This window comes from Panthera pardus, unplaced genomic scaffold (genome assembly GCF_024362965.1).
Source record: "Panthera pardus isolate Hobbes unplaced genomic scaffold, ASM2436296v1 HiC_scaffold_21, whole genome shotgun sequence".
Lineage (NCBI taxonomy): Eukaryota > Metazoa > Chordata > Mammalia > Carnivora > Felidae > Panthera > Panthera pardus.
The window spans coordinates 753382-780621 of NW_026526777.1; the positions used below are offsets into that span (position 1 = coordinate 753382).

A 27240-nucleotide genomic window follows, 5' to 3' on the forward strand; every position below is an offset into this window, starting at 1 on the left:
GGATCAGCTGGCCCGGGAGCCGCGCCCCCAACCCCAGGAAGCCTCTAGTGACACCTGCTGGGCCGAAGTGATTCCAGGGCACCTGAAGCCGGGAAGCCCCTGGCTTTCCTCTGCGGGGAAGAGCACAGCAGGCGAGCCCCCTCCTGACTTACTCCGTCCCTTCCGGTTACAACCTCTTCTGGTTGCAACCTCGCGTCTGGTTTGAGGGAGCTGGACCATTTACAAGCCCACACGTCCACCTCCAGGCGCATGAAGGAGGTCACGAGTCATGACTGCAGAGAAAGCACAATACTGAGCGTGTGATCGAAGCTTAATGAACACGTAACACATCGGGTTTGCTGTCGAAATGTCATTTCGCTGCACGCTCCTCAGTTGGGGGGCGGGGGCGACAGAAACCATTTAGTGCACAAGGAAAAACTGTACAAAGCTTTTAGCATTTATTACAATTAGGATAACCGCTGTGTTCTGTAGAATAAGTCTAAGTAGAAAATACGGTTTCACTTTTAGAATGTTGAACTAAAAATAAGTTTAATAAGTGATTTGCATATGGAAGATAATAAATATTTGCTGATTTGGAATTGGAACGGTAGATGGTAAAGGTAAGAAAAAAAATCTTGTGCCAAAGATGTCACACACGGACGGATACACACTGAAAACATTCTGTCAGTATTTAAAACACAGGAGACTCTTATTAATAAAATCATTGAGATTCGGTAAGAAAAGGTTCCTCTCAAGTTTTTAAATCCAAGATCACGCAACCCGTTGGCGACAACCTCAACTGAATGAAGAAGCAAGGATTTACTAACCTCTAAATCGTGACAGAATGAGAACTACTAACCAGAAAGACATGCTTTCCTAAAAATTAACCGAATCAACTTCTTCCGTGTATTTAAAAGGAGCCACAAAAATGAGCTTTTCGTGGATGACGGTGCACGTGTACGCGGGCCAGTTCTGAGGTCCACGCGGCAGACCCGGAACACAGAAGCGTCTGCTCGGCTCTAACCGCTGGCCGTCCCCGGGGTCTCCTCACAGGAAGCCATTCTCGTGGTTTTTTACATAATTTTTTCACAGTAAGTCAATGGTCAATGTAAGTTCCCAATAAACCATGAAGGTAAGCAGACTAGGAATATTAATTTAATATCTTAATAGGGAAACCTTGGTCTCTTTAGAAATATCTTTATGCCGGGAGCTGGCCTGCTCTGCACAGCCCAGGAGACACTGCACGTTTCGGAGGGGAGCACGGGCAGTCACATCCTAGGGACGGACGGAGAGAGGTACATATATGCGTATACTTAACATTTACTCCCAAACACAAAGCAAATCAAACTAGGGAGCAAATATTAAAAACCAGCCCCGACAGCCAAAATGCCCAAGGATGGAACAAAGGTACTAGTGTTCTGCAAAACCATCCAGCGAAAACCATCCAGCTCGAGGCTGCTGAGCTTTTCAAATTTTCAGACTTGTTGCGTATCTCATTCTAGAATTCCGAATTAAAACGACGCCAAGGCTTAATTTATCCTGCTGATTCTTAAGTCAGGGCGTCTTCCTGCCTCTTTATGCTTCTATGAATAATGATAAAAAAGTCCCCAGAGATTGAGAAAACACACCTTTCTTAGAAGGCTGAGCAACAAAATAATCTTGTCAGACTTGTGAATCTTCATGGACTCCACGGCTTTCTCCAGATCACCTGCTGTTCGCTCATCTTCCACTCTTCGTCCGTTTCCCCAAAAAGGGGTCCGTAACCTGCGCTCCCGGGGCCCACGTGACCATTTTTATTGCCTCGCATTGATGCCAGTTGCATTTTTGTTGGTTTGTTTAGAGACCAGGTTCGCCGCGTGACAACTAGCACGTGTTTGGAAAACAACATTCCTGGCCTCCTGACTCACCTTTCCTGAGAGTCTCCCCTCCCCAGAACAGAACACCTACCCCAGAGAGCGGAGGCAACCGGTAAATCGTGATTTCTCGTTGTGGAAAAGCAACAGGTCAGCGACCGAGTGTCGCGGAATGGATTTAGGACCCCAGGTTCTGCCTCCTGGACGGAGACTCACTTCGCGCCAAGTCCCGGGGCGCGGTCCCCGCCTCGCCCCCCCGGGATGCTGGTTGGGCGCCGACGTCGCGGGAGGAGGGGCCTGGCCGGCGCTCTGCTGGCCGGACCTTAGTGCAGCTTGCTGTGCACGGGGTGCAGCAAGGTCATGTGTTCCGCCCCCTTGAAAGGCAACTTCTCGCTGGAGTAGTGATGCACCACTTCGGGGATGCTGCCAAAGACCGCGCTCGTCTGGTCCAGCGTGTACTTGCTGTCTTTGGTCTGGGCCACTATGATGTGCACACACCCTTGGCTAGTCCTGAAACGAGACAGAATCGAGGAGGAGATGGGACCGAGCGAGCGGGGGGTCGTCCCCCACGGACAACAATCCCGGCCGGAGTCACAGGCAGATGCGCTCTCGCTCGTGCCCGGAACCGTTACAAACGCGAACAGAGACGTATCCCACTCGCCAGGGGCCCCGGGAGGCTTCGAGGCCTCGGCCGAAGGTGGGTCAGACTTGGGCTGTTTGTCCGTAACACACAGGTCATCAGGGACTGGACCAAAAAGACAAAAGGGGGGGAAAAGCCCAGTCCCCAAATTGCCAGGCTAGTGCTTAAGCCCAAGCAGGAGACCGCTGAGGTGAGGTTTAAATCCCCCTTAAGCCCCCTCCTCGTCACGGGGCAAGGACGGGAGGTCCTTTCCTTTCTTCCCACAGAGTAGGTTAAGAAGGAGAAAAACCCAGTTTCCTCCTTCCTTCCCTCCCACCCCCCCAAACTGGGTAGACTGTCCCTGGTTGAACAGGATGACAGCCGGCACCCAGGCTGAGATGTGTGCACGAGCCCCGCGTCAGGAACGCAGTGGCGCTGTTCCTGCCATTGTGTGTCTGCCGGCCGGCCCGCTCCGGGCCGCGTCGCCCGACCAGCCCAGCCTCTCTCCCTCCAGCCTGATTGTTTCAGGGGCTCCGCTTCCTCAGGAAGGAAATGCTGTTAGGGACTCTGACAATGATCCTCTAGCACTGGGCCCGCAGCCGCGAGAATTTCCATGACAGGAGCTCCGCTGGGCCAGAGCGAGCGCTCGGTTACGGGGGGGGGGGACACACACCCGGCCAGCGTCTCCCTCTTCCCCACGAGAAGCTGGTGTCCAAGTGCAATTGGCATTTTGACATCAAGGGACCTGATGTACTGAAGTCTCAAACACTAGGAAATAAAACAACTGAACCGTCCCACTGGAAGTTCCTCTTCTTGTCGGGGATTCTCTCTCTGCTGGACCCACAGGGGGGGCCTCGTTGGATCCGGTAGGCCGAGGCGGACACCGACCGACGGGTGAGAGCAGAGGCGCTCGCTGTCCCCGGGGATGCCGGCGCATCTACCCCATCCCAGCCCCGCGTGCCAGCCCCAGCCCTCACACCCTGTCGTCCGAGCCGGCGCACCCCTGCGCCCCGCCTTCAAATTGTACCTCTTTGAAGAAGCCACCTGCCCGCGACAGGACAGGGCCGCGGGGCGCACCGCCCGCCTCCCGAGCAGAGCGCTCGCGGCCTCGGTACTCACTTCAGTGCGATGGTGTACCGGCTGGTCCCGGACTCGCTGCTGCGGACCAGGTAGGCAGCTTCCCTGCAGGGCTGCAGCCGGCTCTCGGCCTCCGCACGGGTGATGGCGCCATGGTACCAACTGTAAAGGGGGCACCAACATCAGAGAACAAATCCAGACGGGGCCTCGCTCCATAAAATAGTATCATTTAAAACTTTCTTTTAATGTTTTTATTTACTTTTGAGAGAGAGAGAGAGAGAGACCCGGAGGGAGGGCGGGAGAGGGGCAGAGAGAGAGGGAGACACAGAAGCCGAAGCAGGCTCCGGGCTCCGAGCTGTCGGCACAGAGCCCGATGCGGGGCTCGAGCTCACGGACCGCGAGATCATGACCTGAGCCGAAGCCGGACGCTGAACCCACTGAGCCCCCCAGGCGCCCCCAAAACATATCCTTTGTAATGCACTTCTGGTGGGAGCTGCATAGCCTGGACTAGATTCTGCCTCACGCTCAGAAGAGACGGGACACAGATTTGGGTCAACGTGGATCACAAAACGGATCAGGCATGAGAGGGAGTTAACGGGGCTGGTGTCACCGAAGAGTTTTCAGTCCACACGGGTGGACGAAATTTGAAGTCCGGCTCCGGGATGCGGTGCCCTTTCCGCTCTGCACAAATGCAACAGGCTTTGAAAACAGGTGTTTGTTAAGCCCCACCCACCAAGTATTCACGAGCAAAACTCATCGTGCAAAGTGCCCCCCCCCGCCCGCAAAAGCTCCGGCCACCCTTCGTCCCCGAAGAGACTCACGGCTGCTTCCCCAGCGGCAGGGCCGGGTCCACCTTCTCGCCCTCGCCATGCTCGGAGGCGGCCGGCTTCAAGACCTTCAGGGTCCAGCTCTTCTGACGGGGGTGCGGCCTCACCGCGTCCTCCTTGACGGAAGGTCGCTCAGAGCCTTCAAACTGAACTGGAAAGAAGGCTCGTTTAACACGGAGGCCACAGGGGTGGCCGGGGCGGATGCCAAAGCGGCAGCCTCCCTGCCGGCCTCGCCTCGGGAAGGAAGCCCCCTGCGCCAGGGCTGACGCGTGCCGACCACCCAGGGTGGGGTGCGTCCCGGGGGCCTCCAGAGTGCGCCTAGCGTGTACTTCTAAAAACTTTTAGTAAATTTAGAATAAGAGATGAGAGCGTATCATTCTAGGAAACCAAATAAGCCGCTTTTACTGTGAAATAACAGATCGACCTGGAAACAGAAACTACGAACGGTGCCTTGGACGCTACACCACCGAGGCCGCACGGAGCAGAGACACCAACGAGCGACACGCGGCACAGCAGGTGGCCACGGGGTCGGCGGAAAACAGGACGGAAACCGAACTCCACTGAGCCTGTGTGTGGACCACCCCGGCACCACCAGCCTGGCTTCGCTGGTGGAGGGAAAAAGACATCCCTGACTTTTCCCAATCCAAGGAAAGAGAGGCTGTCGGCCAAACAGAGGGAGACCACCTTTCACACCGAGCCCCATCGCACGCGTCTCCTAAGCGATTCTGCACACTCGCGCCTCAAGGAGGGGCCCCTGCAACGCACCGCACCCAGTGCTGCCGTTTCCTCAGCGGGACTTTCACCAGGCGTGAGGGGCAGCCCCGAGCAGGAGCCGGTAGGACCCGCTCCCGACCTGACAGCTTGAGACGTGTGGGGACAGAGCAGTGGCCACGCGGGCGTCTCAAGCCACTGAAGGCACTCGGCGCCCAGAGTCTCAGGCCTCCAGGGCTCAGCCTCGCGTGGCCTTCCAGCCACACGAGATGTTCCCGGCGCCTGGGGGCAGCCCTCACCTGACAGGGCCCTGGCGATCTGCTCCTTCTTCCACTCCCAGGGCTGCTCGTACTCGGCCGCTGGCCTCTCGTCCCCCGCGGGCAGTCGTGTCCTCCGCTCCTCTGTCCTGGAGCCGCCGTCCGTGGGCTCGTAAGGCGTGTCGTACAGCTGGGGGGGCTTCCCCAGGAGGTCCTTGGAGCTCCGTCTCTTGGCTGACGTCTCCGATTTCGTGCCGGTGTCGCCCGCCTCGCAGGGACCGTCCAGCAGCTGAAGGGCCTTCACCAAGGGATCCTTGGAACCTCGGCGTCGGATTTCTGGAAAACACCCGTACGTAAGACCTCGACGGCGGGGTGCCACGGAAGCCTCCTGCTGTCCGGGGAAGGCGGCAGAGAACAGCCACACTGCTTCCCGGCCCAGATGCGAAGGGGCCGCCTGTCCGCGCAAGGACCTACGGCTCCTCTCCGGGCACCTGGGCGGGCACGCCGTCCGGCCCGACAACCAGGCATCACCTGAGGACAGGCGTCTCGGGGCCACGTGCAGCCTGTGGAAGGAGAAATGGCCACAGGAGACCTGCCCCACAGCCCAGGGTCCACCTTCGTGGAGGGCTGAGACCACAGTATTTTAATAAAAGTCGACGGGCCGTTACACTCTGCACTGGGCCACACACACTGAGGGAAGACAGTTAGGTGCACAGGACAGAGTTCCTGACTTCTAGGCGGTTTCAAAATACTGAGGAAGCTAGACACGTTCACAAACAGTATGTGGCGGGCTAGTAAGTAAAAACGACCGCTAACATCACGGACGGTGCACCCTGTGGCTTTCACAACAGCCCTATGAGACGGGTACTATGGTTTCCTGATGTTACAGAAGGGAAAGCTCGCCACAAAGCTCAAGGCAATCGTCCTCAGCAGCACGTGGCAAAGCCGGGACGCGCTGGACACACAAGCGGGAAGCTGGGCTCTGGAAGCCGTGCTCTCAGCCACTGCACGTGGACACACTCCCCGTGGAAGATGGGTTCACCCTGACAGAGGAGGTCACGCCCAAGGGAGGAAGCTGCCTGAGGGGAGACGGGGAGGTGGGGACCGCAGAGGGCCTGTTCCCGTAGCGCGGACTTGACAGGGAAGTTCAAAGGACAGAGGCGGGAGAGGGGAGACGGTGGGGGGCTGGACAGTGGGCACCCTGGGCTCCAAACGCACAAGTTTTCGGATACACAGTTCAGGTCGTTCTGGATGCGATTCAGCTTACGTTTTCTTAGCAGGTGATAACCATTACGTTCACGTTCCACTGGAAGCTAAGGATGCAAAAAGCGAGCAGAAGCTACGAGCCACGTGGGAAGGAGCCAGGAGCGTCTGGGACCGACCGGCTCGAGGTCCAGAGGCCTCGGCAGGCGGCGTCTGGGCGGCCCGAGCCGGTGACGTGGACGCACCATGTTGCGGCCGCTCCGAACGCCCGCCGGGACGCCACCAGGAGGCTTTCCAAGTGCGCGCACCTCACCCCGCCTGAGCCCGCTCGGGGCTCTCGACGGTCTGCGTACAAAGGGCCAGCTGCTCGGCCACGACCCCTCACGTGCGGAAACCTTACCCACAGTCCCCTCCTCTCTCCTGCCCGCCTCCCTTCCGAGTCACAGGTGCACGCTCACACGCACGAAGGCTGTTAGTGCCGTGGGAACCCCAGAGAGAAGGACAGGGTCAAGGGCAGAGCCGGGGCTCCCAGCTCAGGGTGGGTGGGGGCGGCGCCCCCGCCCCCCCCCCCCCCCCCGGCGTGCCCACAGGGGCGGAGAAGGGCCAGGTAACCGGGAGGGTCGGACGACCACAACTAACGCGGGCACGGCGACACTCGGAGAAGAGTCACTGAAGGAGAGGCTCGCATCACAGCGAGAGCAACAAATGAAACTTTGAAGCGCGAGTGACGGTCAGGACGCTAAGTTCAGAAGCACGGTGTCGGTTCCCAGGGCCCGGCCGCAGCCGGCTCCAGCCCCGCCTGCGGGGGTCCGGGCGTAATGGGTCTGGGGTGTGGGGGTTCTCAGGGGAGGCTGAGCCTGAGGAGCACGGAGCCGCCTCCGGTCCCCGTGCCCCCCGTCCGAGCGCCTCCTGCCTGTCCCCGTCCTGGGGTTCTCCTGGAGCCAAGCCCTCCGTGTCCGAGCGAGCAGGCTCCGGCTCCGGGGCCGGGACGGGCGCTGGCGCAGGTGCGTCTCCATCCAAGCCTCTCGACCTTCAATACTGTGCCTTTTTCACTACTCTAGATGAAATTATGGGGAACAACATCGCCACTCCGTTCCTGGTTCAGTGACGATCGGGCTGGAATTTTTTTAAAACAATGTTTCTATAGAGCTAAGAAGAAGGAAAGAGAAGGCCCGACGGAATTCAAAGCGTGAACCTAGAAACTGTAAGTTTCTGACCAAACCCCAGGCTTACCGTCAGTTTAGACGGTGACCCTGCCCCAGGTCCGCGCCTCAGCTCAGCCCTGCCCACAAGGAAATCTCAGTGCCTGTGCTGAAATGATGTCAATGATTAGGGTCTCGAGTGAGGCCGGGGCCTGGGAAGCGCTCCTTCCAGGGTGGCCCGGGGGGCGGGGAGATCCGAGAAGCACCATTTAATTAGGGGAAACGAGGGCCTGAGCGGTGGCCCTGCGAGGGAGTCGCCCTGCACTCCATTCCGGCACCTGCTGCCCCCAGCCTGAGGCGCCATAGAAACAGAAACAATCACCCAGCGGCCCGACCTTCCCGCTGGAGAACAGCCCTGACGTGCAGGGCTGGCTCCGGGAGGAAACGGGCCTGAGAAGGAGGAAACGGCGAGAGGAAGCTACGCCCCGGCCCTGCTGATAGAGGCCTTTACCTCGGACAACAGACCTCGGGGCCTGCAGATACACCCCACCCTCCAGGCTGCCCGCCCTGGCTCAACAGCTCAGGACCAGGACTTTCCTTCACTAAGTGCAGTGCAACTGGCGGTGAACAGTCCGCTACGCGGGTCCAGAACTCCCTGTGAAGACGCAACTCTCTCTCCAGAGTGTCTAAATAACGGCCGAATTTACTGGACGTGCGCGCACTAGGCGCGTTACAGCAGCACGTCCGTGAGGCCCGGTGAGCGGCGACACACAGGTCAGCCCCTTCTCGCAGGGACGTAGACGAGGCCGCGTGGCCTCAGTGGACCTGGGCACTGCATGCTCACTCTGTGCCCCAAAGATTTGATGTAGAATGTTCACGACATTTCTGTAACGCACCTGTCCCCCAACCCATCTCCCAATGCTTTCAAATACGCTTACAAACTGTTTTCCCCTCAAAGATGTTTTTAGGCACAGGTTTTATTAGTGCTCAAGCTTTTGGTTTAAAATGATTTGAATATTTTACGGGCACCTGGGGGCTCAGTCAGTTAAATGTCCGACTTCGGCTCAGGACATGATTTCGTGGTCCATGAGTCTGAGCCCCACATCAAGCTCCGTGCTGACAGCTCAGAGCCTGGAGCCTGCTTCGGATTCTGTGTCTCCCTCTCTCCTTGCCCCTCCCCCGCTCACGCTCTGTCTCTCAAAAAAAAAAAAGAAAAACTAAGTAAAAATAAAAATGCAAAAAAAATAATAATAAAGTAAGGAACATGGAAATAAAACACTTAAAAACTTAAGTTAAAAAAATAAAATGATTTGAATATTTCCCTATCAAATAAGTCTAAGTACCTGAACAAAAGCACATATAATTGAGGAACCCTGAAATTTAGGTTTCACAAGTAAAGTATAGGCAAATTGGATAAATCAAAGTCTTCTATTTTTGTTTTTTTCCAGAATGGATTTTTAAAAATGTTTATTCATGTTTGAGAGACACAGAAAAAAAGAAAGAGAGAGAGAGCACGAGCAGAGGAGGGGCAGAGAGAGAGGGAGACACAGAATCCGAAGCAGGCTCCAGGCTCTGAGCTGTCAGCACAGAGCCCAACCCGGGGCTCGAACTCACAAACCGTGAGATCATGACCCGAGCCGAAGGTGGACACTCAACCGACTGAGCCACCCAGGCACCCCTCCATAGAGGGTTTAACGGACACCCCGACAATGAGGCTCTCCTTCAGATTTGACTATTCAGGGGCCCCTGGCTGGCTCAGTTGGTGGAGTGAGTGACTTTTGATCTTGGGGTCGTGAGTTCAAGCCCCACAGTGAGCATAGAACTTAGACAGGCAGACAGGTATTGACCAGTGCAGGTGAACAGCCTGGTGCCTCCACTCTCCAGCCGGGCCACGCAGACACGTTGCTGAATGGTTCCAAAGTCTCGTGTCCTCACTGCCGGCCAGACTTCCAACACCACTGCACGGGCTGCGGGGTTGGCCAGGGAACTGGTGGGCCGGGCACCAGAGCACCACCACCGGAAGCAGTTCCCACACGGAACGCGGATGGTCTCGGGGGTGAACACCCTTCCTGGGCTAAAGGTTCCACTTGGCAACCTGAACGCATCGTGCTAAATCAGCTAGAATATTTCTGCCAATTATGTAGCTAAAATGTTGCTGTCACCTTAGCCGAACGACGGAGAGACTGACACCGATACCACCGTTCGTAATCTTATTTTTTTGAACAATCCTTGGGTACGTCTAAGGGAGGATTTATTTATAAACTTCACTTACGTTCAATGACACGTTTTCTTGTCTGCTGGTGTCGGGTCTGTCTGCCTCTTGGGAGGCGAGGTCGGTCCATAAGGACATGGGTCACGCGGTCTTGTTTCTGGTAAGCCCGGAGCCCAGCACGGGGCCAGGCTCGAGTACTTGCCTGAGAAGCACTTGCTGGAGGTGCTGACATCTCAAAGGGCGTTAACGCCGGGCGGGCGCGGTCCCGCCATCTCACAGGACAGCAAGGACAGGGGCTGGTGTCCTCACCATCTCCTGAAAATGTGAAACTAAAGAAAATTCTCTAACGTTTTTCAAGAAAAAGGAGCCGTTTCTGAGATTGCACAGGACAACCAAGCACATAAGGACCAAACTGAACAAAAAGGCAGAAGGTTTAAAAAAAAACAAAAACCAGCAGCAAATCTTTTATTTCCAGCTTCCGATAAACTCACTTCCTGTTATTCTGTCCAGCTGTGGAGCCCACGGGTAGAATTAGAGGTATATTTTCTGTACTGACTGAGAAGGTGTTTTGATACATGTTTTAAATGAGGTTTTAAAATTCATGGATTTTCTTAAGACAAAATAAGCTATTAATATTGAACAGTTAGTAATCTAAATGTTTAGTAAATTTGAATTTATTCTCCAATTGGATACATTAATCTTGTACTAAATAAACGTACTCACATAAACTGTAAAACAGAGCCTGGCACTTAACAGATACTTGAATATTAAATGTTAGCTATTATTATTACATTTATGTCACGTTGGACAATTCTGATTTTTCCATACAACCTTCTTTATGAGCCTGAGCGGAAAGGTGCCTCACTTATGAGTAAGATTTAAAAAACAATTAATGTTTATTTATCTTTGAAGGAGAGAGACACAGAGAACAAGCACGGGAGGGGCAGAGAGAGAGGGAGACACAGAATCCGAAGCGGGCTCCAGGCTCCCAGCTGTCAGCACAGAGCCCGACACGGGGCTCGAACCCACGAACTGCAAGATCATGACCCGAGCTGAAGTCAGACGCTTAACCGACTGAGCCACCCAGGTGGCCCAATTATGTGTAAAATTTAAAGTGCTTTTCCTACATCATTTCAAACGCGTCCCGAGGCCACGTGGTGTGGGAAGCTGACCACCCGACCCGGAGGAGATCTAGGAGCTAATTTCTGCTGTCTCTTACAAAGTCAGAATCCCTGGTTCTGTAAAAGGGGAAAGGGCTGGGGTCTCTGAGCACAGTCCTGTGGGGTTCATGGCATTTTCCTATCATTAGTGTGGCTCCACAAATACCGACTGGGGACAGTACAGATAAACTATTCTGGTTAAAGAGAAAGAAACGAATAAAAACCAAAAAGACAAAAGAAAGAAATCAAAATTAAGCCTTAAAAAAAAATCTTTTCCCTCAATTTTATGTAAATCTTTTCCTCTATTCCTTTCAAGCCTCTGATATTTTTTAAAATTCTGACTAAGTTCATTTTCACTTCCTTTCATTCACAGATTTCATTAGAGGTCACAGTCCAGTGACCTTCGGGGTCGCAGCCCGGCCAGGGTACACCCTCCCCAAAGCGCAGCCTTATCTCTGTAAGCAGGCAAACAGGACGCGGCCCCCCTTTCCTGCTGTAGCTCATTTTCATCCCGAAGCCTGTCTTGACCCGTCCAGGGCGCCGGCTTCCCTGTGCTCCCCCCTCCGGGCCGTGGCTCCGCGCCTGGGCTGCCGGCTTCCCAATCTGTCCCGAAACGGGAGCCACAGGCTCTGCGTGTGGCCCACGCGTCCCTCCCCAGGCACGAAACCCCCAAACAAGGGTGCCTGGGGTCAGCCCTTAGAAACACGTTTTTCCTTACGGATTAAAGAGCATTTAGGGGAAAACAGCGAATAAGTTCTTTTACTCTAAGTTTCACAAATAAATCTAAACAACTAGCTCATATTATTTTTAAGTATCACTTACAGGAAATTGAGACAACCGTGAATAAAAGGGCAAAGTTGGGCGCTGGAGACCACAGGGACTGCTTAGCTCACACGTTAGCTCTGCCCGCGACGTCACGGGAACAGCGGACTGTGGTTTCGGGAGGTCTGAGCCACACGGCCTGGCTCACAACAGTGACTGGCGGTTAATTTTTTGCTCCCACGCTGCAGAGCTTGTCGAGAGATCAACCTTCTGCCGTGACGCAGGGGACCGTGTCACGTCCGTGCTTTCTGACAACGTGAAATCCTCGAGGTGTGTTTCAGTCCCTGGGAGAGATCCCCGACCCCCCTCACGAGCGTCAAAGCGGCCAAGAAATGCGTGTCAACCACCTCAACCCTGAAGGTCACGACCTGAGCACATCTGCAAACTCACAAGTGTCACTCTGCACAGAATTCGAAAGATGTTAAAGACTCTGCAGACCCTGAAGCCGAAAGATACGAAACCGTAAAGATAGTTAACTAGGTATTTTGAGCTTGCTTTTGTTTCCGACTTCTGTTTTCCTGGTCAACAGACCCGAGGGAACCGCGTCACCTGTCCCCCAAGCACAGGTTAGCGCCTCTCACCCGCCCGGCGCTCTGCCCACAAACCTGTTATCATCTGCTGCGCGTCATAGGGCTCCATGTACCCGTCATTCTCTCCCACTCTCTCTGCGTCCCTCTGACCTTTTGTCCGCGTGGCATCGTAAGGATCGGCGTAGTCTTCTAAAATGATGACCTTAAAAGAACCAGAGAGGAGAGCTGCCGGGGGTGATCACACACCAGGCGGCCATGGGATCAAAACCTACTGAAAATCTGCAGAGCCAAAAAGATCCCCAGCCAGTTCCGAATGGATCTGGTCGTGCTGGATCGTGTCACAGGTGGACAACCATGTGATCTGCCGGTGGCAAGACTGACCGGCAACAAGTCACCCAAACCTTGCTCGACCCCAAGCTCGTCTTCAGGTCTGTCGTCTCCCCAGGCGGTAACGCATTTGCTGGTGGAAGACAGAGGTGACTGTTGGACTGGTCTAGCACCTTCCCTCCGACTTTGGTCCTTAATGCCAATCTGGTGAGCGACACAGGCGAAAGTCAGCCAGTCGCCCAGTGAGCACTGAGCGTCCACCGGCACCGGTGAGGCGCTGTGACGGAGCCAAGTGGAACCAAGCCTGGGTCTCGTCCTTCAGCGATCTGGAACCTCCGAAGAGAAGGCTTCAGAAGTCTGAGACGCAGTCAGAACTGAACAGCACTGGGGAGGTCTAGGTTCCATAACTCACAGGCACACAGGTCTCCCCAAGCGACAGAGTTCTGGTCCGTACTTGGCACAAAAACATCTAATCTTCCAAAACCAGAAAGGTGCCCGGAGAGGTGGCGTGTGTGATGGGTTCCAGGCTGCAGTTGCTGGCTGACGACGCGGGAGGTTCGGGGACCACGCGGGAGGTTTGGGGACCGGAGCCTGACAGGCTCTTCTCAGGGGGGAACAGTTTTGCGGGGAGAGTGTGGGGGACAAAAAGCACAGTCCCTGCCCTATTGTCAGTGTGGCTCCAGAGTAAACAGCTGGGACCGTGTAAACTACCTGCTCCAGCGGAAGAGAAAGAGAGGAATAAGAACCAAAAGGCAAAGAAAGGTGAATCCAAACTAAGGGAAGGCCCCAGACCTGCTACGGTCTCTGATCGCATCAGAACTCGAGGCAGGGAATCGCTTGGGCCGGCAGGGAAAGTGACACCAACGGGGAGAGACGAGGAGGGCGGGGGCCGCCTGCCTGGAGGAGGTGGCCTGAGAAACATGGGGCATCCAGAAGTGAGGCCCTCGCACCCACCCCCATCTCCGTCCTCTCACTGCCCGCCATGAGCCACATTCCCAGGAACACAGACGACTCAGCCCTCGGCCCTCGGCTCTGGGACGCAAGGTGCTTCCCATCAAGTCCAACGGTCAGGGGCACCACTGGCTAACAGCTGGGTCCTTGGTCATCTTTCCACCTGGTCCCCACCCCCGTGCCCGGCGCCACAGAGGCAGGCTGTGAGTGTTTGCGGGAAGAATGAGTGGAGGGATGAACAGAGTGCCCGGAGCAGACGCACGCCATGGGCTCCGGGCTCCTGACTGCGGCCAGGCAGGCGGCAAGAGAAAGTTCAAGTCCCCATGACAGGAAGTGACATCCTGGGCTGGGGGCTGAGCTCTTCTCTTCCTTTCCACACAGAAGGGTGGGTTTAAAAAACAAGCAAACAAAACCCCAACTCATCGCTGTAAGAATGGAGGGGGTCTCCTCACAGGGTCCCGCTCCTCTCCGTTAAGCGCCTCTCAAGGGTCAGCACCCAGAAGCCCTGGGGGGGGGGGGGGGGGTCCGAGAAGGCTTCCCTCCCAGGCTGTGATTTCCTCTCGGGCGTTTCCGGGTCCCACTCTACCCTCCGCAGCTCCTGGAGCCCTGCGCCCCTCATCCTATGCCCGGCTGCACATCACACGTTCACGGAATGAATGAAAGGGCTGCAATCTTGGGGTGCTGGGTGAACTGTGCCTGGAACTTCCAAACCAGCAGACGGGCTGGGGCGTGCGGTCTGCCCGTTCCCCAGGTTCTGAAACCCATTACCTGAGGGGTGCAGACCATAAACGTCTGAACGCATCTAGCCGGATTTAAAATCACAGCACATCTATAAGGGGGTCACATTCAACAAAGCAGGAAGGTGTCGTTCAGTTACTCTCCCAAACCGCCAACAAAATTAAACGGAGAGCACATTTCCGCAAAGTTCCCTCTCCTGAGAATGAAGATTTTCTCAAGACGAAAAAAAGGCCGAAACGACTTTAAATGGTGTCTTAACCGTCCCCAGATGTCGGGGGGAGCCCCCCCCTCGCCCACCCCGCGGCCTAGAGGAGCCTCGCGCCCAGCAGCTGCTCCGCGCTCCCTTCGCCGTCTCGCTTCTGCAGGAACAGGTGGTCCCAGGGAGGCCACATTCTTACCGTGTCTTGCTGCCTCACGACCTTGCCTTTGTCCGGTTCGGGGCCCAGGGAGGCAGGCGAAGAGGACGCGGAGGAAGAGGCGCTGGAGCTGGGGCTACTGCCGCCGCCGCCGCCGTTCTTCTCCTGCCCGTCCACCTTGATGAGCCTGCTGATGTAGGTGCTGCAGCCCGCGCTCCTGGCCACGCCCCGGTGCGGCTCGTCCTCGGCGGCCCTCGAGTTCTTGCGGCCCTTGCCCGCGGCGGCCTGGATCAGGCCCTGCAGGCTGTCCCGGGGCGGCCGGCTGTCCCTGGGGGCGCCGCCGCCGCCGCCGCCGGCCCGGCCGCTCCCCAGCTCGGCCGCCGAGTTCTTGCGGCCCTTGCCGGGGGCCGGCGCGGCGCCGCCCGCCTCCGAGTTCTTGCGCAGTCGGCCGCCGCCGCCACCGGGCCGGGCGCGCTCGGACGCCGTCTTCAGGTTCAGCGGAAACTCCTTGAACCACCGCGCCGCCATGGGGGGGGCCCGCGGGGCAGGCGGCCGAGGGGCGCGGCGCACTCGCGGAGGGGCGCCAGGGGTCGCGGCCGCCGCATTCCCCGGGGCTGCTCCGCGTCCCCAGCCGGCCGGCGCGCAGCCCGGCGGGGCGGGGCGGGGGCCCGGGCCCGGGCCCTGCGGGGCGTCCCTGCTCTTCCCTCCCCACCACCCCCGCGGCGGGACAGCCCTGCCCACGCTCGCCGGGGCGACAGGGGACGGCGCCGCGACCGACCGGGGACCGACGACAGGCCGCCCACCCTCGGCGCGCCCCTCCCTCGGCGGCTGGCGCCTCCCGCCCAGATCCGCCGGGGTCGGCGCCTGCGCCCGGGGCGGGGAGGAGGGAGGGGGGAGGAGAGGGGGCGCACGTGCCGGCCCGGGGCCCCCCGCGCTCGCGCAACGCCCCGCACCCGCGCGGAGCGGCCCCCGCGCGGTCCCACGAGCCGCTCTGCGCGTGGGCCGTCGACGGTGGGGGTGGGGTGGGGGCCCCCCGGTGCGGGAGCCGACCCCCTCCCTTCCGGCCCCGCCCCGCCGGCCGCTGCGGGGGTGGGGGGATTCGGGAGGGGAGGTTCGTGGGGGGGGGGAGGTGGGCGGAGCGCGCAACCCGGGCGCGGCGTCGCGGCGGCAGGTGGACGCGAGGGGCCCGGGCAGGTACGGCGTGGCGGTCCCCGGGCCCCAGGCGCCGGGGCGAGGGGTGGCGGGCCCGCGGCGTTGGGAGGCGGCTGCGCGAGCCGCACCCCCATTTCCACTCCGGGGTGGCGGGGCGCGCGCGCGCGGTCACCCCCGGGGCAGTCGCTTGCTCGCGCTGGCTGCGTCTGCGGAAGTTGCGGTGGGGCGTCTGCACGCCCGGGGGCACTTCGCCTGACTGGGGGCCCCGCGAGCCCCCTCCCGTTGAGAAGCAATTCGGAAAACTTCCAGCCTGGAAGTAAACTTGCTGCGGAGGGCGACGCCCTACGTCCTGAGTCCTGGCGGAGGGGCCACGGGGCTCTGTGCGGGGCTCTGTGCGATGGGTGACAAAAACATGCCTGCCGACACCAGCCGTTCTTGGAAATGTGTCGTGGCTGTTTACAAAATAGCTTTATTGAGACATGATTTACGCACCGTAAAATTCACCCATTTTACGTGTACACTAAACAGGTATTTATTGTATTTTCGGTGCAGGCATCACAATCTAATTTTGGAGCATTTCCACCGTTCCGAAAGGAAACCTCGTGCCCAGTAGCGATCCCTCCCCGCAGCCACTGATTTACTTTCTGTCTCTACAAGTTTGTTCTGGACGCTTCCTGGAAATGGAACAATGCAGTACTCCGCCTTTTGCCTCCGGCTTTTTCCCCTCCTACCATCATGTTTTTCATATTCGTCCAGGTAGTAGCATTTATCAATGCTTCTGTCCTTTTATGTTGCCAGATAATATTCCATTGTGTGCGTATACAGTGGTTTGACTTAACCAGTCCATCCATTCATCGTTGTTTGCAGTTTGGGGTTTGGTGAACAGGACTGCCACGTGCAAGTCTTTGTGCGCAGGTAGGTTCTAGTTATCTTGAGTAGACAACCCGGAGTGGGATTGTTGGGGCATAGGGAGTTCTTTGACTTTTTGAGAAACTCCCAAATTGTTCAAGTGGCTGTGGCCAGGCTACGTTCCTACCAGCGGTGTGGGGGTTTCCATTTCTTCACAGCCTCAACGCTTACTGTTGCCTGTCTCTTTACTTCCAGCCCTCCAGGCGCGTAGGGCTGGTATCCTTATGGCCTTGACTTGCATTTCCCTTGGTCCGGGAAGGAGGAGAGGTCGGGTGTCTTCGTGTGTTTCTTGGCCATTTTTGTATCTTTGGAGAAATGTCTATCAAATTGCCCCCTTTTTAATTGGTTTATTCTTTTGTTATTGAGTTGCATGAGTTCTTTATGCATTCTTTGTCTTAAAAAAAAAAAACACCTTTTTTAATGTTTATTTTTGAGAGAGAGGGAGAGCATGAGCAGGGGAGGGGCAGAAAGAGAGGGAGACACAGAATCTGCAGCAGGCCCCAGGCTCCGAGCTATCGGCACAGAGCCCGACGCCGGGCTCAAACTCAAGAACCCTGAGATCACGAGCTGAGCGGAAGTCAGACGCCCCTAAGTTCTTTGCCTTTTCGAACAACACAGATAAGATCCTACTGCAGAGCAAACAAGGAGGGGAAGTTCATGACGTGGGAGTTCTGTGGTCCAGATTCAAAAGCGGGCTTCTCCATTCATGAGCAGAGATCACGCGGTCTTGGACGGACCTGCCAGGTTGTCACCTCTGGGCTCCGGGGTTTCACCTGCACAGTGGGTATTGCTGCCCAGCTTTTAGGGTTTCCGTGAGGGTTAAATGGGACTGTGAGTTTGCACCTGGCAGACCCTACAGGTATCTTTGAAAGATTTAGGGAGGGCCTTGGCTTGGAGGTGAGGGTGCCCGCCCTGTTCGGCCCACAGACTTTTCCAGGGATTCCTGGGACAGTGACACCGTACCCCTGATGCGCCCGTAAACCTCTCTGTTCGTCCATACCTGCGTCTTCTAATTATCTCAATTACTCGTAGTTGGTTTCAGTTTAGTTGCAGCTGACCCACAGCTGGGGGGACGATTTGGAGGCATTACCATTTTCTTCCGAAATTTAATGTTTTAATTTGTGTTTCTCCTAAAATTAAAAAAAAAAAAAAATCCCTTTAAGGTGACTTTGAGCGTCTCCTTACTTATAGGGAAAAACCCCAGTCTTCAGAGCCATAGACCTGAGGTCCCTCAGTGTCTTTCATAACCAGCCTTTTCCGTCCGTCAAATGCGAAAGTGATAGCGCAGATTACCGCATTCGTGGGAAGGCGCCAGGGAAGTGCGTACGGATGAACAAGGAGGCTGCTCTTCACGGGTGGAGGGCTTTGCGGTGTCATCCACCCCGGGGACTGTGGCACAGGTGTTTGGATTCCCGCTCGACAGGCTAGCCGCACCCAGGGCCCCCGCGCTGGGCTTGGGGCTGCGTGGAAGCCGAAAGGCGCCTTTCCGAGGTTCTGTGTTTCTGTCGCAGCCTGGCCCTTGCGCCCCGGGGGGTGTGATTTCAGAATTGCTCACGGTACCGGGAATAGTTTCCTGTTTGCTGTCGTGTAACAGATTACCTCCTTTTTAGTGGCTTAACCCAAGCTACGGCACTGTAGCCCTGCGGTCTGCCACGGGTGGCTGAGCGCAAATCAGCGTGTGCGCAGGGCCCCGTTCTGTCCGGAGGACCCAGGGGAGAACCCAGCTCCTGGCCGCTCCAGTGGCTGGAGGGGCCGGCAGAGTTCTCCCCAGCCTGCTTTGCTTTACTCTTGCTTCTGCAGTCACATCTTTTTACCGACCCTCTTCTGGTCCCCCAGCACTCTCCAGGGCCCCTCTTGACTGCATTAGGCCCACCGAGAATCTATTTAAGATCAGCAATTCCGTTTGCCATGTGACCCAACAGATTTGGAGGTGTGATAGTGTGGCTTATACGAAATGCATACTTGGTTTTTATCCTGTTCCTGGCACGGGGCTCAGAAAGCCCTTGGAAGTTCCTGGGGTGAGAGCCACAAAGGTGTCTTTTCTTATGCTAATGAGGTGGCTGGGGAAGCCGCTAGGTGTCGAGGATGCTGGCCGGTGCGGGGAAGGAACCCAGGGACTGGAGGGTGGGACTGGAAGTTTCCTCCAGGGAGGGGAGAGGGTCCATCCATCCCCAGGGGCCAATGAGTTAAGCAACCGAGCGTGTGTAATGAAGCCTCTACAAAACCCCAAAGGACGGGGTTCAGGGAGCCTCAGGGTTGGTGAACTCATAGGGATTTGGGGAGAATGGTGCTCCTGGAGGGCACAGACGCTCTGTGCCTTTTTCTACGTGTATGTCTTTTTTTCTCTTAAAGGTTTTTTTTTTTTTTTAATTTTTTTTTAACGTTTATTTATTTTTGAGACAGAGAGAGACAAAGCATGAACAGGGGAGGGGCAGAGAGAGAGGGAGACACAGAATCCGAAACAGGCTCCAGGCTCTGAGCTGTCAGCACAGAGCCTGACGCGGGGCTCGAACTCACGGACCGTGAGATCATGACCTGAGCTGAAGTCGGACGCTCAACCGACGACCGAGCCACCCAGGCGCCCCTTAAAGGTTTTTTTTTTTAAGTTTATTTATTTTTGAGAAGGAGACAGAATGAGCAGAGGAGGGGCAGAGAGAGAGGGAGACAGAGGATCCAAAGCAGGCTCCAGGCTCCATGCGGACAGCGGAGAGCCCAACATGGGGCTCGAACTCACAAACCGTGAGATCATGACCTGAGCCCAAGTCAGACGCTCACCTGCCTGAGCTCCCCAGGCACCCCTCCAACCTCCATTTCCCCTCTGCGTTTCTTCCACCTGGCTGTTCCGGGCTTCCATCCCTCGAAATAAACCCGTAGTCCAGGAAGGAAAATGGTGTGGAAAAATGGTCCAGGAGTCGCTGTACCAAATGAACTGAACCCAAGGAGGGGGTCATGGGAACCTCCGATCTATAGCTGGTCAGTCAAAAGCACAGGTGACAGTCTAGACTTGCCTTAACTGGCGTCTGAAGTTGAACTTGGGGGGCTGAGCCCTTAGTCTGTGAGATCTGAGGCTGTCCCTGGAGAGACAGTGCCAGAATCGAACTGAATTTTGGACACCAAGCTGGGTATCTGGAGAATTGCCTGGTGCTGTGAACCCCATTCCCACCACATTGGAATTTGGACCGGGACCCTTAACACGCTCCAAGGATTAGGACGTTGACCACCCTGGGGCCCCGTTATTCTGCCTGCCACAGGACCTGCTTAGTACTTGTGTGATGGCGAATTGTGCTGGCACCCTCTGACCGTGGCTGGCTCTGCAGGAGAGCCTTCTGGAAGAAACGGCAGCGTGTGAGTTGCTTCCTCTCGCTGACAAGCCATCCTTCTCTTGCCCCACAGCCCTTGGTCTCCCCTGGTCCTGCGGCACCTGGCTGGAGCTCTGGAGCTCGGAATCACCCCAGCATCTCTCTCATGTGCTGTAACCATTAGCGGCTGAGTGGAGGGCTTGGGACCCGAGTCTGGCAGGAGGAAGCGGGCAAGGCGGCTTATGCAGGGTTCTGCTACTTCTGTTGGAGTCTGGGCTTGGGGAGTGGGACGCTGAGACCCGTGTGTGGCAGGTCCTGGAGCGGCGGCGACTTCGCGGCCTCCGCGGAAGCGTGCGGAGAACGGAGCCTTGGAGGGGCAGGGATCCCTTGGTGGGTCAGCCTGGGGGTCCCCATCCCTGACCTGGGTCCTAGTAGCCGACCCCGTGCCTGCTCGGGCCTGGACGCGGGGGCCGGCCAGCGTGTCTCGCCCCCGTCAGCGGCGCGCTGCTTTCGCCTGGCGACGTGTCCCCAGCCGCCGCCACTGCGCAGACCCCCCTCGCTGTGCACCCGCGGTCCTGGCGCCATTGCCTGTTCGTTCCCCTCCTCCTTCCACGCCACCCTCCACCCTCCACCCTCCACCCTCTCCAGACCCGTCTTTCTCCAACCCGCAGGCGGAGAACACTGGGGGGGAGAGGCGGGTGCTGCGGGGCAGCCCCGATTTCCTGGGGCAGGAAGGGGCCTCTCCCCCTTCTGCCCCCACCTCTCGCCGCCTCTCCCCCCACCCGCCTCCTCTCCCACCTCCCGCCTCCTCTCCCCCCCCCGCCTCCTCTCCCCCTGCCTCCACTCTCCCTCCCCCTGCCTCCTCTCCCACCTCCCCCACCTCCTCTCCCCCTTCCCCCGCCTCCTCTCCCCCACCTTCTCTCTCCCTCCCCCCACCTCCTTTCCCCCTCCCCCATCTCCTCTCCCCCACCTCTCCCCCTGCCTCCTCTCCCCCACCTTTTCCCCCCCGCCTCCTCTCCCCCACCTCCTCTCTCCCTCCCCCTGCCTCCTCTCCCCCCTCCCCCCGCCTCTCCCCCACCTCCTCTCCCTCCCCCCGCCTCCTCTCCCCCACCTCCTCTCTCCCTCCCCCCCGCCTCCTCTCCCCCACCTCCTCTCTCCCTCCCCCTGCCTCCTCTCCCCCCTCCCCCCGCCTCTCCCCCACCTCCTCTCTCCCTCCCCCACCTCCTCTCCCCCCTCCTCTCCCTTCCTCCTCTCCCTCCCTCCTCTCCCTCCCTCCTCTCCCTCCCTCCTCTCCCTCCCTCCTCTCCCTCCCTCCTCTCCCTCCCTCCTCTCCCTCCCTCCTCTCCCTCCCTCCTCTCCCCCCCTCCTCTGCCCCCTCCTCTGCCCCCTCCTCTGCCCCCTCCTCTCCCTACACTGCCTGAATATTGCCTGCACACCAGCCTGGGCAGGAGCTGCTCCCTCTGCCGGTCCCATCCCAACGCCCTCCTGCCCTGCACCCCTCCTTTCTCCTCGGCACCTCGGGAGCTCTGGAACTCAGCCCCCTGCTCCCAGTGTGCCCCCTACCCAGGGCCACGGAAGGCGGTCACGTCCATCCGATGCAGTATCACAGGTGTCTGCTGAGGGCTTGCGTGCAATGTCGGCATTTATTATTCACGAGGCGGGGACTTTTATCACCTGCTCCGACCCCCTGAGTCCCCTAAACTTACACCTCTGTGTACTGTTTCTCCTTAGGATGTCGGAGAGGAGAGACGGAGGTGTGCGTCGGCAACCTTCCCCTGAAACCTCGAGGTGTTCTTCTGTCCACCGCTGCTCGTCCTTGGCCCCCCCTTATGACTCAGCAGCCTGCGGTCACCTGATGTCACCAGGGCCGAAAGACACTTTAGAAACACGGACGTGCCGGTGAGGAGGCTCATCGGCTCCCCCCGTCTGCCTTGGACGTGGCCAGTTTGGGCCCAGAAAGTTCTGTGCCTTGCACGCTTCCCCTTCCCGCCCCACGTGACCCTGGGTGGGGCTCACCCTGCCTGCTGCTCTGGATGGAGGGGGCTCGCCAGGGTGTAAGTGCCTGCCCCCCGTCCCAGGAAGGGGTGGGTTTCAGCCAAAAAGCTGCACCGTACGGGTTTGCAACGAACCGGTTCGGTCAGTTGGCTGTGCACTTGGAGACTGGAACACGAACAGCGGCGTCTGACCCCAGGAATCGTACTGTCCGGGGAGGCGGGCGACAGCCTGGAAATCTCGGAGCGCCATCCCTGCCTGAGATGGTGCATCGGAAGGACAGACGGTGGAAAACGAAGCGTAATTTACTGACTTAAGCTGCCCCTGGCCTTTTGTGGGGCGTTTGTATTTTGTACATCCTGCAGAATAACGAGCCTGAGACGCAGCACGCTTAGAGATGGTGACCTAGCTCTCGCCCTGCAGCTGAGTCCGGGACGACAGGGGAGAGCAGCTAACCTCTGGGGGCCCGCCGCAGGCCACGCATCTCTCAGGGATTTGCTGGCCTGCGCGCCTCCTTGCCAAGCAGCGAAAGTCGCGCTGCCTGCCCGGTTGTACTTGACTCCTTCTACGCCACCCGCTCTGTTTTAATTATCGGGAATGCTCCGGGAAGTAGGCTGAGTGCTGCAACAGCGTGGTTCTGTCACGTTCTTAGAACAGCCCTGGGCGGCGGGTGGCGACTCCCTCTTGGGGACGAAGAAGCTGGAGGTTGGATCCCTCAGCCAACAATTGAATGCACGTCCCCCGTTGCCGCCAGGCACCAAACCACGTGACCCATGAGCTATGTAAGTAACCTGTCATAGCAAAAGGTGGGCCTATCAAGTTATGTGACCGAGAAGACAACTGGTATTGGAGCGCTGAGTGGGTCAGAGTTAATGACTTCGTAACCCGTGAAATCCTAGTCAGTCACAGGGTCACAGGGGCGGGCTGGGGGATTCTTGACGCCTGAGGGGGCACTGGGGCTGTCCCCTCCATTCCTGGTGGGCTGGTACCACCTGTCACTTGAAATGAAATGGGACAGGAGCTCCTGTGGCGTCTGGGCAGGGGCTCTGCTGCCTCCCCCCAGTGCTCCTTATCCCCTGTGCCCATGCTCCTTGTCCCCTCTCTCAGTGCTCCTCATCCCCTGTCCGCAGTGCTCCATTAACTGGGGTTTCCTGGCCTTGCCGTCCCACATGGTGGCAGAGGGGACCTGTGGTCCTTGTCCCCTCACAGGAGGGCAGTAGCCTCCCCCACAGTGCTTTCTGTCAACTTACGAACTCGGTGCAGCCCCAGAGAGGAGGAAACACTTGAGCTAAAGAAGTAGGATTTTATAATTAAAAAAACTTTTTTTAAAACTTAAGTTATTTCCACATCCACCCTGGGTCTCGAACTCACAACCCTGAAGTCAAGAGTCACACGCTCCTCCGACTGAGCCAGCTGGGCGCCCTGAAGAAGTAGGATTTTAAGGAGACGTTTCTGGGGCTTTTTTTTGATGGTTTATTTATTTATTTTTTTTTTTTTTGAGAGAGAGAGAGAGAGAGACAGAGTATGAGCAGGGGACGGGCAGAGAGAGGGAGACACGGAACCAAAGCAGGCTCCAGGCTCCAGGCTTCAGGCTCCAGGCTCCGAGCTGTCAGCACAGAGCCCGACCCAGGGCTCGAATCCACAGACCACAAGATCATGACCTGAGCCGAAGTTGGCCGCTCAACTGACCGAGCCCCCCAGGCGCCCCTTGAGAAGTTTCTGACCGTAGCCCCCCTGCCCGATCAGGAGCTGTGAAGTGAGAGAGACTCACTGTTTGCAGGTGAACTGACCAGCGGCACACTTTGCAGGTGCTGGCAGAACATGGAAAGCTTCAGTCGGGGGTAAAAGGCAATTAATTGCTCACAGCAGTAACAGCACTGGCCTTTTCATTTTCTTTCTCGTTTTCACTGCATTAACCTTTCTTTTTATTTTTTATTTTATTTTGTTGTCTTTAATTTTTTATTTTTTTTAATTTACATCTAAATTAGCATAGAGTGCAACAATGTTTTCAGGAGTAGATTCCTTAATTCTCCTTCCCCATTTAGCCCATCCCCCCTCCCACCACCCCTCCCGTAACCCTCAGTTTGATCTCCATATTTATGAGTCTCTTCTGTTTTGTCCCCCTCCCTGTTTTTATATTATTTTTGTTTCCCTTCCCTTATGTTGCTTTGTTTTGTCTCTTAAAGTCCTCATATGAGTGAAATCATAGGATTTTTGTCTTTCTCTGACTAATTTCACTTAGCATCATAGTCTCCAGTTCCATCCACGTAGCTGCAAATGGCAAGATTTCGTTCTTTTTGATTGCCGACTAATACTCCACTGTATATATAGACCACATCTTCTTTATCCACTCATCCATCGAGGGACATTTGGGCCCTTTCCATCCTTTGGCTGTTGTCGACAGCACTGCTGTAAACGTGGGGGTGCACGTGTCCCTTCGAAACAGCCCACCTGTATCCCGTGGAGAAATGCCTAGCAGGGCAATTGCTGGGTCGTGGGGTAGTTCTATTTTTAGTTGTTTTTTTTTGAGGAACCTCCATCCTGTTTTCGGGAGTGGCTGCACCAGCTTGCATTCCCAAATTAACCTTTCTTTTTAAAACTGAGATCTACCTCACGTCCATAGAAGCCACTGCTTAAGATGTACAATTCAGGGGGCACCTGGGTGACTCGGTCAGTTAAGCGTCCGTCTCTTGATTTTGGTTCAGATCATGATTTCAGGGTCATGGGATCGAGCCCCGCGTCGGGCTCTCTGCTGACCGCGTGGAGTTTGCTTCGGATTCTCTGTCTCTCAAAATAAATGACCCTTTAAAAAATGGACAATTCAGTGGTTTCGAGTATATTCACAAGGATGTGCAACCGGTACCACTAATTCCAGGAAATTTTCATCACCTCAAACCCTGGGGCCATTAGCAGTCCTCCCCCGCCTTCCTTCTCTTCCCCGCCTCTGGCAGCCGCTAATGTCCGTCCCGTGTGGATTCACCTGTCCCAGAATTTCCTGTAAGTGAAATCCGACAACACGTGGCCTTCTCTGTTTTCTTTCCCTTAGTGTGATGTTCTCAGGGCTCGTCCGCGTCCCCGCGTCTCAGGGCTTGGTTCCTTTTTATGGCCGAATGATACTCCGGGGGCGTGTTACGGTGTGTCCGTTCACCGTTTGGTGGACGTTTGCGTTACTGGCATTTTTTTGGCTGTCACGAATCACGCCGTGAGCGTCGGTGTGCAGGCGTGTGTGTGCACACGTCCCGGCTGTCCTGGGCGTGCGCCTGGGTCACGTGACAACTCCAGGCCACGCGGTCTCCGGCGGCTGCCCTGCCTTACGCTCTACACCCGCAGTGTGGACGGCTCCCGTCCTCCCGGTTCCTCGCCAAGATCTCTCGTCTATCTTCCGATTCCAGCCACCTAGTGGGGAAGAAGTGGCAGCTCGTTAGGGTTGCCTCCGGCATTTCCTTAATAACTAGGGAGCATCTCTCCGTGTGCTTACTGGCTGTCTGCGAATCTTCTTTGGACGAATATCTGCTTGGATTCTTTGTCCACGTTTGACCTGGCTCATCTGTCTTCTTATTGCTGACTTGCAAGAGTTTTTGTACATTCTGGACACAAATTTCTGCAAATACTCCTGGCAGGTCACGGTCTGTAGCGCCCTTTGGGACACAGGAGTGTTTAATTTTGGTGAATTCCAATGTTTTATAAAGTTTATTTAGAGAGCACATGTGCACGTGTGAGCCAGGGAGAAGCAGAGAGAGGGGGAGAGGGAGAATCCCAAGCAGGCTCCGCGCCGTCAGCACAGAGCCTGACACGGGGCTCGATCCCACAGACTGCGAGGTCGTGACCGGAGCCCAAGTCCAGAGTCCAACACTTAACCGACTGAACCACCCAGGTGCCCTTGAGGGATTCTGATTTCTTCTTCCTCGTTTGCTCATGCTTTAGGCATCCTATCTAAGAATCCGTTGCCTTATCCAAGATCAGCAAGATTTATACTTCTGTCTTCTTTTTTTTTTATTTTTTTTTTAAACGTTTATTTATTTTTGAGACAGAGAGAGACAGAGCACGGACGGGGGAGGGTCAGACAGGGAGACACAGAATCTGAAACAGGCTCCAGGCTCCGAGCTGTCGGCGCAGAGCCCAACGCGGGGCTCGAACTCACGGACCGCGAGATCGTGACCTGAGCCGAAGTCGGCCGCCTAACTGACTGAGCCACCCAGGCGCCCCACTTCTGTCTTCTTCTAAGAGTTTTATAGTTTGAGTTGTTACATTCAGGTCTGTGATCTTTTTGAACGTGTTCTTGTTGTGTGAGGTAGGGGTCAGCCTCTTTCTTCACGTGGACATCCGGCTGTCCCCATCTTTGTCCGTTGAATCATCGTGGCACGCTGGTCAAAACTCCGTTGATTTCTGGGCCGTGGCTCTCCCGCATCGATCACGACGTCTGTCTTTGTGCCATCGCTGCGTCTGCCAACTCCAGCCTCATCGTGAGCGTTGAAATCCATCACCCGCTTGCTCTGTTAACCGCTGGTGTGCTTTCTACTTTCAAACTTTTTTAAGTTGGTTTATCTTGAGAGAGAGACAGCACAAGCAGGGGAGGGGCAGAGGGAAGGAGGGCAAGAGTCCCAAGCAGGCTCCGCGCTATGAGCACAGAGCCCCACGTGGGGCTCAAACCCGTGAGCTGGGCGATCGTGACCGGAGCCAGGGTCGGACACTCAACCGACTGAGCCACCCAGGCGCCCCATACTCTCCCTTCACTAGTTTTCTGAGTTTCTTCCTGAGAATACAGGTCACCTACACGATGCCAGATGGACTAAAAACCTTCAAGTGCTACTGTTTCCTACGTGGTTCGCTCTGAAATGCCATTCTCCAGAGAGGAACCAAGCCCTTCTCACGGAAGCTTCTAGGCCTGAGCTGCTATGCCAGGCAACTAGAGAGCTTTGGGCTTCGGTGGAAAGGACAGGGAGGTTGTATTAGGGGCGGGGTGCTTGCTCCCTGGGGCTGTATGGCAGCGTGTTTGCACATGAAGCGGCGTGGTGTTTGAGGCCTGGTGGCAGGAGGGTGCACGTGAACGTGGGCCGTCGCGAGAATCGCTGAAGTTGAGGTGGTAACTAGGGTTTGTCACACACGGGTTTGTCCCGTACGTGT

General features: G+C 56.6%; 1 protein-coding gene and 1 long non-coding RNA gene across 5 annotated transcripts in view; one reads left to right on the forward strand and one right to left on the reverse strand.

The window, feature by feature from the left end:
• Nucleotides 1–415: 415 nt before the first annotated feature.
• On the reverse strand, nucleotides 416–15487 carry SHE (Src homology 2 domain containing E). The gene is made up of 6 exons (XM_019431492.2): nucleotides 14807–15487; nucleotides 12468–12594; nucleotides 5366–5659; nucleotides 4350–4506; nucleotides 3571–3690; nucleotides 416–2342 (listed from the first exon to the last, which is right to left on the reverse strand). The coding sequence occupies exons 1-6, from the start codon at nucleotides 15290–15292 to the stop codon at nucleotides 2156–2158; spliced, it is 1371 nt and encodes a 456-aa protein (XP_019287037.2). The 5' UTR covers nucleotides 15293–15487; the 3' UTR covers nucleotides 416–2155.
• A 358-nt stretch (nucleotides 15488–15845) lies between these two features.
• LOC109256320 (uncharacterized) overlaps nucleotides 15846–27240 on the forward strand; it is a 38616-nt gene continuing 27221 nt past the window's right edge. For 2 of the 4 annotated variants that reach the window (XR_002075584.2, XR_002075583.2), the window contains exons 1-3: nucleotides 15846–15958; nucleotides 16715–16831; nucleotides 21856–22898. This is a non-coding gene — a long non-coding RNA (uncharacterized LOC109256320). Of the gene's footprint in view, nucleotides 15959–16714; nucleotides 16832–20218; nucleotides 20515–21855; nucleotides 26116–27240 lie in introns of those variants that run through there. The other 2 variants (XR_008424499.1, XR_002075582.2) reach the window with 2 other exon arrangements.

Coding starts and splice junctions, on each gene's coding strand:
- SHE (XM_019431492.2), bottom strand. CDS start 15,292: ATGGCGGCGCGGTGGTTCAAGGAGTTTCCGCTGAACCTGAAGACGGCG. Junction 5,660..12,467: donor CGCGCAGCAGATGATAACAG/GTTTGTGGGCAG, acceptor GGTGTTTTCCAG/AAATCCGACGCCGAGGTTCC. Junction 2,343..3,570: donor CGGTACACCATCGCACTGAA/GTGAGTACCGAG, acceptor GTCTCGTTTCAG/GACTAGCCAAGGGTGTGTGC.